General features: G+C 35.9%; 2 protein-coding genes across 3 annotated transcripts in view; one reads left to right on the top strand and one right to left on the bottom strand.

Annotated features, from left to right (window-relative positions):
* Nucleotides 1-5164, bottom strand: part of LOC150097633 (protein Churchill-like) — a 67963-nt gene extending 62799 nt beyond the window's left edge. For both annotated transcript variants that reach the window (XM_090407430.1, XM_090407429.1), the window contains exons 1-2: nucleotides 4941-5164; nucleotides 2859-2997 (exon numbers count right to left, since the gene is read on the bottom strand). In XM_090407430.1, the coding sequence (XP_090263556.1) occupies nucleotides 2859-2997; nucleotides 4941-4979 (178 nt within the window). In that variant the 5' untranslated portion in view covers nucleotides 4980-5164. The remainder of the gene's footprint in view (nucleotides 1-2858; nucleotides 2998-4940) is intronic.
* A 13204-nt stretch (nucleotides 5165-18368) lies between these two features.
* LOC150097632 (zinc finger MYM-type protein 6-like) lies at nucleotides 18369-19097 on the top strand. Its single transcript, XM_090406962.1, has one exon. It carries the CDS (start codon nucleotides 18369-18371, stop codon nucleotides 19095-19097), a length of 729 nt encoding a protein of 242 aa, XP_090263088.1.
* The last annotated feature ends 1072 nt before the right edge of the window (nucleotides 19098-20169 follow it).

The following is a 20169-nucleotide window of genomic DNA, read 5'->3' as shown; positions in this document are numbered from 1 at the left end:
AGGATGTACCTTATCTTTTGTAAAAGAAACTAAATAAGAAAGCTTTTAAAATAAAGAAAAGGTAGAAACTGAATTTTTTAGGATATCAGAAACTTTTTTTCAGAAACATTTTTAATATATTAAACAATCATCCTAATCTGATATATCAAAATAAAATATCAATGAAATAATACTAATATTCTTAGTATGTTATTTTATTCATTGAGACAATAGATATTACAAAGGAAAGTTTGAGATTTTGAAGGAGACTAGGTGACAAAAACATCCCAGGATTGACAAAAACCTAATAAGAGTATTTTTCCCCTTTAACATGTTTTCATATGCTAAATTTATAATATTAAAGGAACTTGACATTGCTAGCATTCAAAAATATGTGAGCAAAACTAATGTAAAGTGATATGGAAACTCAAATTAATTCAGAGGAAAGCAGTTGACAAGAAGCTAGTAATAATATAAATATAATCATGTAGTATAGTTCGCCCACCGTTTGTAGATCTCTCCTTGGCATTTTGCCAAGAATAGTCGATTCATGCTGAAGGGGAAAAAGAAATGAAGGATGTACAAATTGGTCGCCAACATACGAAATCACATGCTTTCTTGTCTGTTGCTGTACTAGTACTAGCTTGATTTTTGTTGTCACTTTTTTGCATTAATTTTTTATTATTAATTTGTATGATGGATCCAGTACAGTCAACAAGTTCTGTTGTTAAACATTTCAGTAGCTCTTGCAAAAGAATATTGAATAATGTGCTGACATTCTGCGAAAAAGAATCATCTCCTTGTTCCCCTTTCTCAAGTCATAAAACGTGCAAGTGCAATTGCGGGCGTATCGGGGTCGACTGTTAAAAGAATTCGTAGGGAATCAAAAGATGAAAGTAAGCCAAAATTTAAATCTCCTAAAAAAAAGCGCCAGAGTAAAGAAAACCATCGAAGCTTTGAATGGTTTTGATGTAGACGTTAAAGAAGAACTATTCACGAATTTTACGTGGTCGAGAAAAGGGTGCCAACTGTTCTGAAATTGATTCCTGTGCTTAAAGAAAAAATTAATTTTCCTTGGAAAAGAGAAACTTTAAGGAAAATACTTCATCAAATCAGATTTTGTTTTAAAAAGTCCCAGAATAAAAGGAAACTTATCATGGAGCGAAGTGACATTGTTTTATCTAGAACGCAGTATTTGAGAGCAATAAGACGTTTCAGGGAGGAGAAAAGACACCGATTGTGTATCTAGATGAAACTTGGATTGATAGTAATTTAACTTATGGAAAATGTTGGCAGTCTAAAGAGGAATGTGGAGTGCTACAAACCAGAAATGCTTCACAGCGCATAATAATCTTGTGTGCAGGTGGAGAAATGGGTTTTTTACCAAATTCAAACTTACTATACAAAGCCAATTACCATAGGCAAATGAATTCTACGATCTTCGAAAAGTGGGCAGAAGAAAAACTGATTCCAAACCTTCCTAAAAATGCTGTTGTTATAATTGATAACGCTTCATATCACTCTATTTGATTAAACAAAGTTCCAAATTGGTCTAATAAGAAGCAAGTTCTTATGGATTGGCTCTCTGCAAATAATATTTCTCATTCCCCAGATATGCGAAAAAGTGAATTGCTTAATTTGGTCAAAAGAAACTATTGAAATTCGTCACGATGCTCAAAGAGCATGGATTTCTAGCTTTGAGGTGACCACCATATCATTGCGATATTAATGCTATTGAGTATGTTTGGGCAGAAGTGAAAAGTTTCATTCGCCATCGCAACGTAACTGGAGATATTGACATGTCGAAACTTTTTAAGCTTTCAGAACAGGTGATTGAAAGTATTATAGTTCAAAACTGGGGAAAATATTGCTTTCATGTCACCTCATTGGAAAATATGTATTGGGACAGAGATGGAATTATTGAAGAATTATGCGAACCTTTGGTGATCAGTTTAAGTGAAAGTGATGGCGATTCGGACAGCGATTCAGATGACTATGAAGATTAAAAGGATTTGATAATGGTATTTTTTTCCAACCTTTTTTTGCATGGGTTTGTTAAAAGAGTCACAACAAGTCATAAATAATTAATCGGTTTAGGACATTAAAGTGTCTCAGTTCTCTCAACTGTAAGTTTAGAATATCTAAGTTCATTTGAAAAAATTTCTGTTTTTCTGTATAATTATTTTTATTTTATAGAAAACTTTGTTAAAATTAACTTAGTTAAATTTTTGTTTTATGCTATACCTTTTTTAATTTTGTTAATACTTTACGTACATTTTTCCAATTGTTGTACAAGCAAAATAGTTACACTTTAAAAACTACAATGTTCGTAAAAGAAAAGCTAAATTTTCCGACCTGTAATAATAAACAAACTCATCCCAGAAGACAGATTGATTACCCTATTATCGGAATGGATTCTCCTTTTTCTGACACGTGCAGAAGTGTCGAGGGACCTCTAATCGGTGGGCGAACTATACTATGATAGTATCCTGTATATCTTCTACAGATACATATCAGAAATTTGATTATGATGAAATTGTCTATATATCTGCATCCCAATCAGAGTAGACCTATTTATGAGAGGATATTCAAGAAATCTTACAGAGATTATTCTATCACACAGAACATTTAACAGTAATCAGAGGATAACATTTTATAATTGTTTTTGAAATGTTTGTTTTGTAGTTCTTTCTGTATTTGTATATAATCATTTCTAAAGATGCAAAAAAAAAGTTATAGAAGAATGTAAACAGGCCTAAATAAAATGCTATTTGTCAACTTTTTCATGTAAATTATTATTTCACATAGTCTTATTTTCTCATTCTGAATGAATGAAAGAATTGAAATATTAAGTAGCATAATAGCATTAAAAACCTTACGCTGATATGTGACAATCTCTTCTCCATATTCTTCAATACATCCTTTTTTGTTGGCAATATAAAGTTCATCCTTCTTGTGGCATTTAACACATTCTTGAAAGTTGACCAGGTAGGACCCAGTTTCAAGGCACATTCTACCCTAATAATTAATTATAATAACATTAGAAATAAAATATATCTTTATGAATAAGGTCAATAAATACTTTCTCACTTAATATATTATATTAAATGTCCTGTATTCTGAGTATAATACAATATATCATGTGATAAGAAAGAGAAGCTTAATGAGTAAGTTTTATACCATAAATAAACTTTAGATTATTAAACACAAACAAGAAAACTCTTCCTGTTTCTTTGTATAAATTTCCTTATCTCTATAATAATTCAAAACATTATTCTACTTCTTCTTCTCTATTAGAGCCTTGTGCTGTAGGCACAAATAACTTACTGTCCAGTTTCTTTTTTGAAACCAGTCCACCTCACTTTATCTGAAACAGGTTCCCATTCAGGAAGCCCATCTTTGTGTTTAATACACATTTAATACTATGGAAGTTTATTTCAGGAGTCAAAGGAACAGTATACAGTCTCAAGTGTATGCTTTGCTGACAAATGTGGTAAAACTCAGGTACTGCCAATTATTACTACCAAATATGATACATACATATCCTCACCATGGCTCCTAGGCAACGTTTACACAGCCTAAGTTATGTAATGGCACACAAAAAAGCAGGGTTCTGATGCTTTTTTGTGTGCCAAAAAACAGAGCTCTGACAGAAAATATCAGTCCTCCAGGATTCACGGGAGTGAAGTGTGGGATGGATGAACCCATCCTAGAAAAATATCTTATTGTGAAATCTGAGAAAACAATGGACAGACAGATTAACTTCAAATGAAATGACAAATGTTTCAAGGACCATGGAACATTTTCCCTCTTTTAACCAGGAGCCTTAAGAATGCTGTGAGAGAAGTTCCCATAGAGGTATTTTTTGCTGGCCTGGTTGGCCGAGTGGTTAGCGTATCCGCTCTCCAGCCAAAAGGCTGTGGGTTCGAATTCTGCTGTGGGCATGGATGTTTGCGATTGTCTGTAAAAATACTAGTGGTGGTGGTTGGCAGTAGATGACGTTGGTGTAGATGATGAAGGTAGCTGCGGTTGGTGGAGACAGAGAGTTGTAGAGTAGGTGCCCTCACTCAAGGAGTCTTTGGACTCTCTGGAGATTATTATGTAATAATAATAATAATAATTAACTAACTTGTACATTACTGATACAAGGAGATGGAAAGGATTACAGAGAATGAGATATTTCATAGCTGTAAAAAAAAATAAATAAATAAATAAAAAATCATATGCTTGCAATTGAAGAAAAGAATTGGGAAAAACTTATTCTATGATGATTTTAATAAGATTTATGGTGAGCATCATAATTTTAATATCCAATGAAGGATATTAGAAATATTCCAAAAATTTGATTGCCAAGATTGGCACAGAGATACATACAGGCTAATTTATAGTTGGCTTGTATGTATGGATTCATAAAATGATGTGGAAATCTTCTGACAGAAATACTTTTAATCAAACTGACCACATCACAAAAGAAGCAAGATACTTGTTTAATTTGATGGCCATTAGTCTACAGATGAGTAAATAGTGATTTTGACCATTATCTACGTAAAAAATAAATAAATAAATAAAAATTGGAAGTAAACTTTCAAATGCAAGGAAGATTTTTTGTTTGTTTGTTTAGACAGCTATCGTAATTATATCCACTAAAACAATAGGGTTTAAAATAATTCAAATGTGTTCAATAATGCACACACCCTCTATGCATGAATCAATGAGTATTATACTTTGGGAAGTTGCCTAGAAATTCATTTCATGTACTAGTGAAAAATAAATTTGTTACAGTTAAATACATATGATTCCGATTCAAGATCCCGACGTCTTCTATGTACCGATATTATAAACTTCAATTTGTAAAACTGCGTACGAAACAGCCATTCCTGCAAAATTTTAAATCCAAATTAATTAAATCGATTTATTTTTAATACTACTAATACAGCTTACATTACATTTAAATGACTTACACGATCAGGATATTCCACTTTAACACAGCCTTTGCACATGATCGATTTCTAAGTGTGTAGCATGATATTAAAATAAAAAATGATGTAATTTTATTGTGGTTTGTATCATCGACTTTCAAAATGAAAACGGTGCTAAGACAAAACAGACTTAAATCATATAACGATTCGACTTTTAATTTAGAAATAGCTAGTCGATAACAAACTACCCTACCGATTACTTCCTATGAATAACGAGAGTAGTCCAACTGCTCAGAGGCACAGCAGCGCTCTCAAGTGACTTAAATTCAAAAAATTAGTTCTCTCGATATATATGATTATTATTATCATCGGACCTCCAAGGGGTTAAGAGATTTATCGCTGGGGGGGGGGGATAAGGTCATCCAACCGTGACTGAAATGCATTCACTGTCTCTGTACTCACCACACATTCAGTCAATGCATTCCAATCATACACCACTTTCCACGCAGAAACTACTATCCTCCGTTTTGCTCACTCACTCCTTATTACAGTTTCTAGGGATGGCCTCTTGTTCTTCCCCCGTCTCCAGCCAATAGTATACTGTCAAAACAATTAGGGGATATTTTGGTTTTCTTGTAAATTATAAAGTTATAAAAATAATTTACAAATGTAACACATTTATTTTAAAATATTCTTAATATACAACAGTGTAGACATGTAACTTTGTACAAAATCATGTTAAGACTTGTCGAAACGTGTCTTAGCCATATTAGCATGTTGGGGGGGGGTATAAAAGCATGGCTTGTTGCGCTCACTGCATAATTATCACTTCAACTGTAAACTTGTGTCACTTACCACCCATTATTTTGTTAAAAATGGCAGAGCAACATGATATCCTAGAATCCATGGCTTGGAGAGCCATTGGTCGATTAGAAGCTGGACAAACGCAGTAAGTTGTCGCTCAAGTGTGTATTTCAAAGCGTAATTTCAAAACGTGACTTTGGAATCGATTTCTGGAGACAGGAAATGTTCAAAATCGTCTTCATGCCATAGGTTTATATGTTCGAAAACCAATGGTTTGCTGCATTCCACTTACTGCAAATCACAAAGAATTTGGGCACAGGAACACCATAATTGAACGAATGAGGATTGAACTCATGTACTGTTTAGTGACGAGTCCAGAATCAGTATGCAACCAGATAACCGAAGTATCTTGATATGGCGTGAAAGTGGAACAAGAAATAATCCACAGTTTGTTCTTGAAAGACCCCATCATTAAGGTGGGAGTTTGATGGTATGGGCTGGAATAAGTATAGGTGGCCGTACTGATCTCTGTTTTATCAGAAACACTTCCTTAACAGCCCAAAGGTATCGCGATGAGATTTTGGAACCTATAGTTCGTCCATATGCTGTTGCAATTGACAAAGATTTCATTTTTATAGATGACAATGCTCGTCCACACCATGCAAATTTGGTACAATAGTGGTTTGAGGAAAAAGATATTGAATGAATGGACTGGCATGCCTGTTCACCGGATTGTAATCCAATCGAATATCCCTGGGATGATTTAGGTAGGCGTTTCGACTGGTGCCACCACGATCGCTTCGAGTGCTCGAAATTGCTCTCACCGAAGAGTGAGGAAATATCACACAAGAACTGTTTGATCTCATCTGGTCCATGCAATCAAGATTTATCGCTTTTTTGGCTGTTAATGGAGCTCACACACCCGATTAAAAATTAACAAAAACGTTTTTGTCTTTTCTTGTTAAAATTATTTCACGCTAAAATGTATAACTGTTAAATTTGTAATAAATATCGATTATTTAAACAACATCTCATCAATTATGCCCTATCCATAAGTAAGAAATATTTATTCATATATAAAGTACCCAATAGCTATAATTATTTGCAGAAATTTATAATTATCTGACAGAAACTAAAATATCCCTTAATTGTTTTGGGCAGTATAATTATCCCTTACCAACTTATTTCTAAATAATAAATATAAGATGACTATTCCGGAAACAATCATATGGAAAAAAGACTATAGTAATTCAACTCCAGAGAAGAAGATAAACTTGAATTGATAAACTTGAATCGAGTGTGGTAAGAAAAGCAACAGCGGATTATGAAAGAAAATTAGCCATGCAGGCTGAAGAGAATCCCAAGCAGTTTTTTCGATATGTTGCAAGTAAAAGAAAAAAGTATACGGCAGAATGATTTTAAAGAATGCCGATGATAGGGCGGTATCAGTTGATAGAGTGGAATTACTGAGCAAGCACTTTGCAAGAGTATATCATCCAGGTGGTGACATTGCAGGAATGAATGAACCAATAGCTTATATGGGAATTGTGGTAAATGAAGTGGAGGTGAATAGTCTATTACAAAACCTCAATATCAATACATCTGTGAGATTGGATGGTATACCAGCTTGTGTCGTACGTGAAGCGGCTAAAGAATTGTCAGTGCCCTTGACCATTTTGTTTAATTCGAATCTCAGGTCTGGGTTAGTCCCGAGGGGGTGGAAAGAAGGGAAAATAGTTCCACTGTGCCCAGATTTGGACACCAGGGTTTCTTCTTGATGGGGAGGAGGTGGAGAGGATCCAGAGATGAGTGACCAAGATGATAGCAGTTCTATGGAATGTACCTTATGAGAACAGGTTGAAGATTTGTGGGTTGCAGAAATTGGCTGCTAGGCGGAAAAGGGGTGATATGATTGAGACATTCAAATTACTGAATGGTTTCTATAAGATTAATTGAGAAGATATTTTTGAGAATAGGACTGGTGGTGGGAGGACTACAGGCCATCCATAGAAGCTGGGCAAGAGTGTGGTTAGCAAGGGTGTTAGAGCTAGGTTTTTTACTTGGAAAGTGGTGAATGAGTGCTGGCAAAGGTTGACCGATTGGTAGAGCCTTTTCTACCAATGGTTCAGTTAAGTAAGTTTGAGTGCGGTTAGTAGTTGGAAGGGGACTCATCGTTCGATGCTGTTGGCCCACTCTTCCTCAATGAGTCTTTGGACTCCCTGGAGGTGTCAAATAATAATAATAATAATAATAATAATAAGTTGATTGTAAATGACTGTAAATGAGTTCAAGGCAAAGTATGATAGATTACGTGTGAATGTTGAATAGTTGTTCTTGACATGATGTTAGAGCCTCCCTCGAGGAGTCTAAGGACTCCTTGGAGTTGCTCGTTCTAATAATAATAATAATAATAATAGTTTCAAGCAATGTGGAGAAATAACAAAATGAAAAATTGGACAACTCAAATCATTTGTATTTATGATCACACTGAAGAACGTGGTATTCAACATAGAGGAAATGTGCTTGCCATTATTATAAGGCAGCCATGATCAGGACAATGACTATCCATTAATAACATCATGTTTTATCATGAGATGTACATCTACTCGTATGGATGTACATCACATTATCCAAAGATTGATTAGGTCGAAGAGAAATCTCATGATAAGAATAAAGAGGAATTTATTGAACTTGCGGGACAACTTTCTTAAGTAGCATATGAAGGGAAGAAGTTGAGGTCAAAGAGTGTTGGATTTGATGGGAGTCTCTGTTAAGAATATGGCTATTTCACCACCAGTTGGAGACAGTGATCATGCCGTGCTTTCTTGGGACGTATCTAATTATTATTATTATTCGTCACACCTCAAAGGAGTTCAAAGACTCATCGCGGGAGGACACCAACTGTACAACTATTCATCTCCACCACTACCGAACCTCTACTACCAATTAACTACATCAGCGCCATCTACGGCCCACCACCACCACAACAACAAGTATTTTTTGTCTGTAAATTGTGTGTGTTCTGAAAGGTCGATTTGTCTGTATGCAGGATGAAAAACCCGAGTTTCCGGGAGAAAAAATCCTGCTACCTCCTTAGGAGATAGGCTAACTCACCTTGATTTGAAAAAGTCCATATAAAGATTTCTCCCGTTACGACGGGAATCGAACTGAGGCTTTTTCCAATCGAATGCCGCAATGTACCATCGTTCTTCTAATTGCGCTACGGAGGTGCTTTTATTATTATTATTATTATGTGGATGTTCTCATTAGAATAGGTTACATGATGAATTACGAAGCTCGAAATGATGATCAACTTGGCGAATATTATCTTTAGTTCCTTGGTATCAGTTACTGGATGGTAAAAATGTCAGCAATGTATGGAAATCTTTGAAAAATTGCTTAAATGAGGCCGTATCTGAATGCGTCTCTAGTGTTCAAAGAATAAATAACTTGAAATTCAAATGGAGGTGCAACCTCATTAAGCAAAAATCCATAAGAAGAAAATGATGTGGAAAGAATATTGTGAGAATAAGAGTGAGAGGAGTTATGAAATATATAAAGCGGAAGCCAGAAAAGTAACGAGTATTGTGTGGAAAACTAAATACGAATATAAAAAAATTGCTATGCGGGCTAAAGGCAATCCAAAAGAATTTTATCATTACAACAAGCAAAAGAAAGAACGGATGTGGAAGAATAACTATACTGAAGGCAAATGGTGCTCTAGGCCTGTGTAACTCAATGGAAGTAGCATTTGCATCCTCTGCGCTTAGCCTTACAAAGTTAGACTTATAGTTCGAGTCTAGTCGCCAACTGGAGGAAATTTTTCTAAGCCTTTCTTCGACTGCTTTCCGAGTTAGTTGATATCTGGCATGGGCAAGCGGGATTTTTCTTCCCTGAAACTCGGGTTTTTCATCCCGTGAACTCAAGAAAATCGACCGTAGTACCTCATTATTTCAGACAATAACATATCCTATTAGGGTTAGGTACTAAGAGATGGCAGCACTTGTTTGCTGGTCTCTTCGTCGGTGGCTGTGTATGATTAGTGATAGAAATGGGCCAGCGATCTCTGATTGGCTACCGATAGAGATTGATCTGCCCACTCAGTCTACAAAAGCTAGATAGGGTTTAAAGCCCTCGCCTACTCCCTATACTGGAATAAAAAGCCGTTAGCTTATTATTATTATTATTACAACATTACCATAGCAACATTACCAATTATCAATCAAATTTTGGAGCGGATCATACTGAAGAAATTCACAGCATACACAGAGACCTTTCATATTATCCCAAAAACAATATGGTTTTCAGAAAAATAAGGGAACAACATCTCTCTTGGAAGACTTTACAGACGTAATTAACACCGCCTTAGACAAAAACAAAATTGCCATGGTAGTCTTTATTGATCTAACTAAAGCATTTGATACACTCACACATCAAACCTTGTTAGAAAAATTGAGGCATGTTGGAATAGACGGGCCTCTTCATGGGTGGTTTACAAACTACCTTCAAAATAGAAAGCATATCGGGTCAAACCGAAGCAGAGAGCCACCAGTAACCTGTGGAGTACCACAGGGAGCTGTACTCTCCCAACTCTATTCAACATTTACATGCACGATATTAATCAGCTACCACTCAAAGGTACGATATTCCAATATGTAGACGATACAGCAATAATATCCATCCATAATAATGCAAGCATAGCCCAAACAAATATGCAACATGACATAAATCTAATCAGAAACTTGCTCACGAAAAACTCCATACACCTAAACTCCGAAAAGACAAAATTAATGATATTCAGAAATCCAATGACTCGACCAGTTGATAACAAATATGTAACCATCCAACATCCACTTTCCAACATAAAAAACACACAGAACAGCAAAACCACTACAATCACTCAGGTTGAAAGAATACGATACCTTGGAATTTACTTCGATGCAGATATGAACTGGAATAGCCAAATAAACCATCTACACAACAAATTCAGAACAATAAGGCAAACTCTACAGGTTAAAAGACATAGTTCCCATACGCCTAAAAATACTTATATGCAAAGCACTATGCCAAAATATTCTAAGATACGCTATAACAACGTATGCTTTCTGTGCACCCTACAAATTAAATAGATTAAAGTCGCTACAGTACAAAATGATAAAATTGATCTTTTGGGAACAAAGAGAAAATAGCGACCTTATATACATTGCAATGTCAGAACACAAAATACTGACAGCAAAACATTTATGTCACTACAGCTTTGCTAAAACATTATTTCGATGCCAACTACATGACAGTCAGAAATACATACCGTATAACAAGACCTCAGACAACTAATTATATCACATATAAATACAATAATCACTACGGAAAGGCCACTTCTACATCCCAGACATTATAAACAAATTACCATTTGAACACAGAAACCTTACAAACTACAATAGCCTGAAAAGAGCTCTAAGGACATACTATGAACAAGAAACACTCACCCAAAATACCATACAAATTTAATGAAACACAATATATTCGTTCAGGCTTCCAGTTCAGTGACACATCAATACATTCCAAGTTATTGTGTGTGTGTGTGTGTGTGTGTGTGTGTGTGTGTGTGTGTGTGTGTGTGTGTGTGTGTGTGTGTGTGTGTGTGTGTGTGTGTGTGTGTGTGTGTGTGTGTGTGTGTGTGTGTGTGTGTGTGTGTGTGTGTGTGTGTGTGTGTGTGTGTGTGTGTGTGTGTGTGTGTGTGTGTGTGTGTGCGTGCGCGTGCGTGCGTGCGTGCGCCCGAATTTCTCAACCATAGATTTCGTAGCTTCCCAACACAGCAAAAAAAAAACAAATAATAACCAACTGGTGTCATCCTCAGATAAGCTTACATATAAGCTTCGAGGATGAAAGCAGAAATTAGTTCTCATCCAAGATGTATCACATGTAACCAAATGCATGTAATGTACGTATCACATGTAAACCAATGTAAAAAAAAATCAGCTACGCCTTTTTATTCCCGTATACGGGGAGTAGGCGAGGCCAATTAGCCCTATCTAGCTTTGTATGTAATGTATTTATTATATGTAAACAAATGTATGTAATGTAAGTATCATATGTAAACAAATGTAAGTAATGTATCATATGTAATCAAATGTATGTAATAACTGTAACAAAAGTATGCAATATGGAGTGATTATATCCATTGATATTGTATATATAGAATGTAAAATTGAAAAGAAACGTCTGTGATAATCATCATTATGAATATTATAATAATATACGTTCTAAATGGTTATTGTTATTATTATTATTTAAAAAAACTTTATGTACGAGAAAATATTTGTTATGCATATTTGTGTTTATATAATGTATGTAATTTATCTGAAGGAAAAAAAATATCATTATAGCTGGTACTCTAGTGTCAGAAGCTAATGAGATTATTCAGTTAATGAGTGTTTACTTTGCTAAGACACATGCACAGTTATTCCACTAGTTTTCAATGTATAAAGAGTGGTAGAGAACTCCCTGAAGGATGAACCACGCACGCTCTGGATGGCCATTTTCTGCACGGTCAAATGAAAGTGTGGTGAAAGATAAAGAAATTATTGCCCATGCCAGGCGAAGATACTTGCTATACAGCTTGGTGTCAGTAAGAAAACCGCCAGATTCAGCTTAGAAAGTGATTTGCACAAGAGGAAGATTCGTTCCGGGTTTGTGCCACACACACATTGACACACGAAAGAGAGAGAGCACGCGTGAAACCTCTTTTCCTCGGCTGAAGAAAGTCAGGTTGCAAAAATCACGTGTCAACACAACGATCATTGTTTTTTCTGACGCTGTTCTAATACTCCACTGCGAATTTGTTCCTGAAGGCAACACAGTGCACTGTTAGTATTATATAGGAGTAATGCAACGTCTGTACGCCCGCATTCGACGTGTCAGGAAAGAACTGTTTCACCAAGAACTGTTTGGTTTCTGTTGCACTAGAGCGAGCCCAGGCATTGCGCGATGCCTGTGAAGCAGTTTCTGGTTTCGAAGTCGATTTTGTGATCGAATATCCGCCCCCCTCCCATTCGCAAGATTTGGCTCGGACAGACTTTTTCCTCTTCTCAAAGATAAAGTGTGCTGAAAAGGGAAAGGGCACTTCAGTGACATTCAGGATATCCAACGAGGTGTAACCCGGTACCGAAGGAGATTCCCGATCAGGACATCCACCGTTCTTTCGAACACCTATACGACAGATGTAAATGTTGTGTGCAGTTGGAGGGAAATTATTCTGAACTGTCTAATTGAAAATTCCAAATATAGTTCTTTGTTTCGATATAATCATTGTCGTCTCATTACTTAAGGGACACACTGTGTATATCGATGTTCCTCTGGATTATTTTTTTACGAATTTGTGTTTCACAGAACGTTTTTGATAATCTTTCATCTTCCATTCTTATAAATTTATTTAGCTTAGCTCTCTTTATTCTTGAATTAACAATGTCAAGCTCATTCTAATGTCTTCATTTTCAATATGGTGCTGTTGTTGGGTCATTCACACCCGTATAATTTTCTCCAAAACTCTTATATCTCTGCTTCATTTTTCATTAGCTATTTTATTTCTAACCGAATCCTCAGAACCATGTATCAAAATTAGTTTGATCACTGTTTTACATATGCAAGGCAATGATCAAACAAATCAAGCTAAGGTAATCAAAAATCAAACGAATCAAATCAAGCGATCGAAACTTGTTAGTTTTGGTTGATTCATTTCTTGGTTCTGATAAATCTATTTAATAGATCATAGTAATCGTGTCATCCTTAAGGATTCTATTACCTATTTTTATAATTAATTTGACAATTCAATGAAAATTGTATTTAAATAGCTGAAATCTATGACGTGGATTCATTACTGAGAATGCATTTCATATTTCCTATGTCTATTTTCATAGCTTTAGTTTTCTGACTTCTGATTGCAAAAATTGCTGCACTTCGTTTGGTTAAAACGCTTAAAGACATGGCATATTTATTTAAGAGGATCTTAGAGTAAAGAACTAAGCTTAATTTTCTCCATTTAAACACGGTTTTAATATCACTTTCCTTAATAAGGCATTTAATAGAGACTATAAGTAACAAAGAAGATTATGTACATCTCTGCCTGATTTAATATCCGCAAATAGTTCAAATTGATTTTCAATCTATTTATGAGTTAATCATTACTTTTCATAATATTTCGCTTGCACCGGATAGATTCAAACTGCTCAAAGCACTTAACCTAAAGTGGTTTGAGCAGTTTTCTCTTGGTATATCATATTATACAGGGTGTTCGGGATAAATTTGACATATTTATAATTAATTATATTTTTCCGTAAGTTACATGTATTAACACACACTTCTCTTCATTTAAAAGTTTGGACCCTTCTTCATTCATATACAAGATGTCAGAAAGGATGGATAGCTGGAACCCACCTGAATCATGGAAGAGAATAACTTGTATCATGATGATTCGTGCCCGCCATCAAAATAAGGATATTACGACTGCTGCCCAATGCTCCCTGAATACAGTAAAAACAATCAGGCATGAACTAGAGACTTGCAATGGTGACTACGAGGATGTAGCAAGAAGAAAGATCCCTAGCAGACGATCTGATTGCGTTCGTACAGCAGAATTCCTCGCAAATCTGCAGGAACAGGTGTTGAAGAACCCTGGCATTGGAATTCGGGCTTTGTTCGTGGAGTTGCTAACTGTAGTCAAGCCCTGGATAACAAGGGTAGCCAATGGTAGGCCGTATGTATGGCAGCAGGATTCGGCCCCTTGCCACACCTCTGGGAAAAGTCAAAAATGGTTGTCTGAAAATTTCTACGACTTCACCAGTCCAAATGTTTGGCCTCCAAACTCCCCAGACCTTAACCCCATGGATTATTTTGTATGGGGCGCAGTTGAAAAAGACACCAATCGCACTTCCAGTAATACAAAAGCCCAGTTAATGGATAAAATTAAAACAGTTTTTGCGGCCCTTCCCAGGGAGACTGTAGCATCAGCTTGTTCGAGGTTCCGAAGCAGAATTGAAGCTGTGATCGATGCTAATGGTGGTTATTTTGAGTAAATCTTGTTGATAGTATTGTAATTAACTCTGCCTGTAATGTTTTTTTGTCAATTCATTAAATTTAATAGATACAAAGAAGATTTTCTTTTTCCTTACGAAACTGTCAAATTTATCCCGAACACCCTGTATACTATTTTGAGATCAACAAAACTTAATTAGATATATTCGTTATATTTCCATGATTTTTCAACTTTGCGTTATGACGTAAACATGCAACGTTGGTTGCCAAGATTATCACATAATCTTGGCAACCGCTCCAGCCAGTTTTTCCTTTAACTATTTTTCTTATCTTTCCTCAAGTAGGCTGCATTTAACATTCCTGGAACGTTGAGTAAGACATTCCTTCGTAATTCTCAATGCATGTGTGGCTCAGTGGAAGTGTCATGTGCTGTCCAGAGGAGTAGACTGCCTAAACGAGTGTTGTAAGTTCTATTCTGTTCACCAACTAGACGAATTTTCTTAAACCTTTTTTTTTTCTTTTTCTGATCGTTCGCGACAGCTATCTCGGATTGACTACCGGTAGATATTGAACTTCCCCTTAGTCTCCAAAAGTTAGGTAGGGCTATATTCGTCTATTCCCTATATGGGAATAAAATGCATTAACTGATAAGCAGACAGAGGTATACATTTCAACATCATTTCATTATTTTCCAAATAGGGATTTTATACTGATTCAGTTCTAATATTTTTTTTTGGTTTATTTTAGTTTTATGCCAATATAATTTTATTTAGAAATAAAAATTATATTTTATTTCTAATATATGTGTAGTCTGAGGAAATGGTACGTTTCCATGGTTTTTCCATAGCTGTCCAAGGAGAGACTGTTATAGTTTCGAATCAATTCGCTCCACAGAATAACATTTTTTTAGGCATTTTTTCTGCAGATTCTCCAGTTAGTCGACCTCGGCATGGGAAAATAGGATTTTCTCCTCCTGGAGACACATTTCAAAAATAATCGATTGAAGAACTCATACTATTATTACCAATAGTAACAATAGTGTTAGGGTTTAGGGTCAAGAGAACAAATAGCTTTTGTGAAATGTGAAAATAGTAATCTCGAGCACTTCATCAGAAAGTTTTCTTGATAAGGTGAAAATTGCTTTTAATGATTTGTTGTTAAGGAGAACTTCTCCTTTTTTCGAGTAGTTCCGAGTTAGATGACCTCTGGCATGGCAAGAATATTTTCATCCAGAAACTCAGGTTTTTCCACCCATAAACTCAAGAAAATCGACTGTAGAACCTACACAATTTCAAGCAATAATATATTGTGCCGAGGTTTAGGAACTCTAGATGGCTGTACTTGTCTACAGTCTCATCACCGGATGCTGTTTAAAATTAGTGATAGTGTAGGTCAACTGTATCTGATTGGCAAATAGCAGAGTGTAACTTCCACTCAGGTTCCAAAAGTTTGAGTGTCTAAAATGGCGTCGCCCATTTCCTATGAAAATAAAAGGAGCTTCAATATTTTGGTTTTCACGAGCTAGTCACTCTTTTCCTACCCTTCTATGACAAGCTTGTCAAGGCTACACTTAATAAGTTCCAGATTATCATTGATGGCTATGTGTTTAGAAACTTCAGACCTTCCATTCCTTTGACAATTGTTACTATCTAGGTGAGCCGTCGTTTACATTGGAGCTTCTTCTATCACTAACCACTTCAGGCAACAATTTTCGCCAATACTAACGTTAATAGTAGATGCCTCAACCGATTTCACTATGTTAATCAGGTAATCAGCAGAGATATAATACATAGTTCCAAATTTAGCTTGCAGTTAAGCATGCCTTCGTTTTCTATTTAATTTACTAGGCATAATAGGTTTTAAAAGCTGCGATCACATTTTGGTTCAGTTATAAAAATGACATTATATGGGGGTGGTCTGAAAAGTTCTTGGCCTAACAATGAAAAACGAATATATAATTTCAAAATAATTTTTATTTTTCAACATAATCTCCCTTAAGACTAATACATTTATTCCAGCGATTCTCGGGCGCCATTATCCCATCCCTGTACCCCTCTACAGCTGCAACCATCTCTTGATTCGAAGAAAAACGCTGACCAGCGAGGAAGAGTTTCTGTTTTGGGAAGAAATAGAATTCAGAGGGAGCCAAACTCAAATCTGGGGAATAGGGTGGATGTTCCAACAATTCATAGTGCAGATCCCTTAATTTTTCCATTGCTAAAACGCCTTTGTGGGCAGGTGCATTTTCCTAATGAAAGATGATTTTTTTCTTCTGCAAACCGGGTCTATTACCGCCAAGGATATATATATATATATATACTGATACGTTTGTGCATTGCCTATCTTAATGTAAAATAGTGGAAATGAAGTAATGAGTTGGGAAAGGAAAATTACTACCCTAAAAGTACAAACCACAGATTTAATTTTAAAATATTCGTAACACAGAAATAAGTATAGCTTCATGTTAAATATTGATAATGATGATCAAGTTTAACAAACTTTTCATTTATTATTATTAATGATATTTATTTGTGTTATCTGGAAAAAATCTGTAATAATTGGCATACAGATCACTAGCCGATTGAAACGTTGTTGGGGAGATCGCTGAGCTTGCTTTGATGAACTTAGTTTCTTGAAATCAGGCTCAAAAGATGAAAGGTACAGTCTTAAATCCAGACTTGTATTAAGCTTGTTGCGGTACTTATTTTTTATGAAGGTGTAAGAAGAAAAAGCTCTCTCCACTGGTTCAGTATTAGAAAATGGCAAGAGGTATTGGAGTGCCTTCTCACTGAGCTGTTCATATTCCTAACTGATATCTACCGAGAAGGTAATAAGATGCTTTATTTTAAAATCAGAATTTAAAGAAGAATCGGCTACATATGTATTTATATTTTTGGAGAAGTTCTAGAAACGTCGCAAATGGAAGTCAGTAGAAGGTTCTTTATCGCAAAGGTCATTTCTTAGTAACACGTGATTGTTCTGGAATGACAAAAGTGACACATGAACTGTGTGTAATGATTGGTAGAAGAGTGGTTTGGGGAGGGGTTCATAGCCACGCCCTCACCAATCATCATTCGCTAATATGAGCTGTTTTGAAGTGTCTCCATTAGCGGTGATTCAAACTTAACATTTATTGTTCCATAACTAACGTGCTGCATTGTGTTTACTTTACTTGTTTTTCCACCATTACTGATTATTTTTCTTGTACCCCTGAATGGCCTAGCAAGTACCCCGGGGGTACTCGTACCACCGTTGGGAGCCGATGCTCTAAATGAAAACAAAAGTAAGAAAAACATTTAATATAAAATTTCAACTTCAGATATTCACATTCTATGCTTCTATGCCTATCCATGCCTATTGACTTTAGTCTCTCTCTCTCTCTCTCTCTCTCTCTCTATCTCTCTCTGATGGTACTGAAAGTATGCCAAATACTAGTGCTTCAAGCTTAGAAGGAACAAAGAAAAAGAAATACGTTGATACTTCAGAATGTGCAATACAAACCAAAAAAAGAAAAGGAGACTTTGTTAGGCGTTTCGACAAGGATTTGTTAAGCTTGGTTTCATTGTAGCCCCTGGCAGTGAACTATCGCCACGGCCTTTGTATGTAGTATGTTTCGAAATTCTGTCAAATGACGCTATGAAACCTTCCAAACTTGCTCGTCATTTGCATTCGAATCATAGAGATTTTACTGATAAGCCACTGGACTTTTTTCAAAGATTACGTGACCAGATGAAAAGTCAGAAAAGTGAAATGAAAATGATGACGACTAGTGACAAGTCGTTGCTTCGAGCGTCTTATTTAGTTGCTCTTCGAATAGCTAAAACAAAAAATCCGTTTACTATTGGTGAGGAGTTAGTAAAGCCTTGCATCTTAGATGTCGTACGAGAAATTTTGTGTCCTCAAGCCACTAAAAAACTGGAGGCTATATCGCTTTCGGACACCACCATTCAGAGGAGAATTATGGATATGACCACCGATGTTGAAAAGCAAGTTGTGGAGGGGATAAAGAAATCGAGATGTCTTGCGATTCAACTTGATGAATCAACTGACGTGAGAAACCATGCTATCCTACTTTGCTTCGAGAGGTATAGTGAAGAAGACTTAAGGGAAGAACTTCTTTGTTGCCTTTACTTACCTGAACGAACCACTAGTTCAGAGATATTTAATGCTCTTGACGGGTATTTTCAAGCGCAGGGCTTAGACTGGAGGAAATGCGTTGGAGTGTGTACAGATGGTGCTGCGAACATCAGTGGACGTTGCTCAGGAGTACTTGCGAAAATAAAGGAAGTCGCGCACCCAGAAGTTTTGTCCACTCACTGTATGATCCACCGGGAGTACCTAGCTGCAAAAAAAGCTTTCTACTGAACTAAATACTGTGATGAATGACTCAGTTAAGATCATTAATGAAATTTGTAGTCGAGCTATGAACTCCAGGCTGTTCACGACACTGTGTGAGAGTATGGACTCACACCACCAACATCTCCTTCTCTATGCAGAAGTGAGGTGGTTATCGAGAGGAATGGTTCTTGCACGCCTTTTCGAACTGAGGGAAGAAGTAAAGCAGTTTCTGTGAGAGCAAAAATCTGACTTAGTAGAGCCTTTGTTGAATGAGGAATGGATGGCTAAGCTTGCATATATGGCGGACATATTTAGCCTTCTTAACGAACTTAATATTTCTCTTGAGGGATCGTGTACAAATATTTTTACATTGAGAAATAAAATGGATGCGTTCAAAAAGAAGCTGGCTCTTTGGGATGATCGCGTATAAGAGGAAGATATAGAAATGTTTCCACTTTTGGGAGAATTTTTGATTGCTGATGTCACCAAGAAAGTCATAATCAACATAATAAGTCAACATTTAAGGGCGTTAGCTGAAAACTTTAATAATTATTTTCCTGAAAATGAGGAGCCTCGTAAAGGTAACCTCTGGATTAACAATCCCTTCTTGGAAGATATAAAACCACATGCGCACTTGATCCTCGTGAAAAAGAAAAGCTGATCGAGTTGTCTTCTGATGTCACTCTGGTGTCCAGACATAAAATGCAATCATTGTCTCAATTTTGGATATCGCTCGAAAAAAAATATCCATCTCTGAGTTATAAAGCTATCAAATTGTTGGTCGTTTTTTCGATTTGCTATTTGTGTGAAAATATTTTTTCAGCCATGTCAGTAATAAAAACCAACCAGAGAAATTGAATGGATATCATTGCAGCACTTCGTCTCTCAGAAACAACGCTCCAGCCACGTATATCAAATTATCTAAACTCTAAGCAGCAGCAGATGTCGCACTAGTTAAAAATTGTAATTTTATAAGATTGGATCTAATAAATAAAATATTATCTACATTGGTTTATGTGTCTGTCTTAGTCGTCACCCGGTCAGCGAAATATCTTTATTATTATTATTATTATTATTATTATTATTATTATTATTATTA

This window comes from Typopeltis vanoorti, chromosome 17 (genome assembly GCF_054136105.1).
Source record: "Typopeltis vanoorti isolate ZY-2024b chromosome 17, IOZ_Tvanoo_1.0, whole genome shotgun sequence".
Classification (NCBI taxonomy): Eukaryota; Metazoa; Arthropoda; class Arachnida; order Uropygi; family Thelyphonidae; genus Typopeltis; species Typopeltis vanoorti.
Note: the sequence above shows the minus strand (reverse complement) of the source record. Positions and strands in the feature narration are given on the sequence as shown.

Bases quoted from the DNA above. Each gene is read 5' to 3' on its own strand.
- LOC150097632 (XM_090406962.1), top strand. From the start codon at position 18,369: ATGAAACCTTCCAAACTTGCTCGTCATTTGCATTCGAATCATAGAGAT.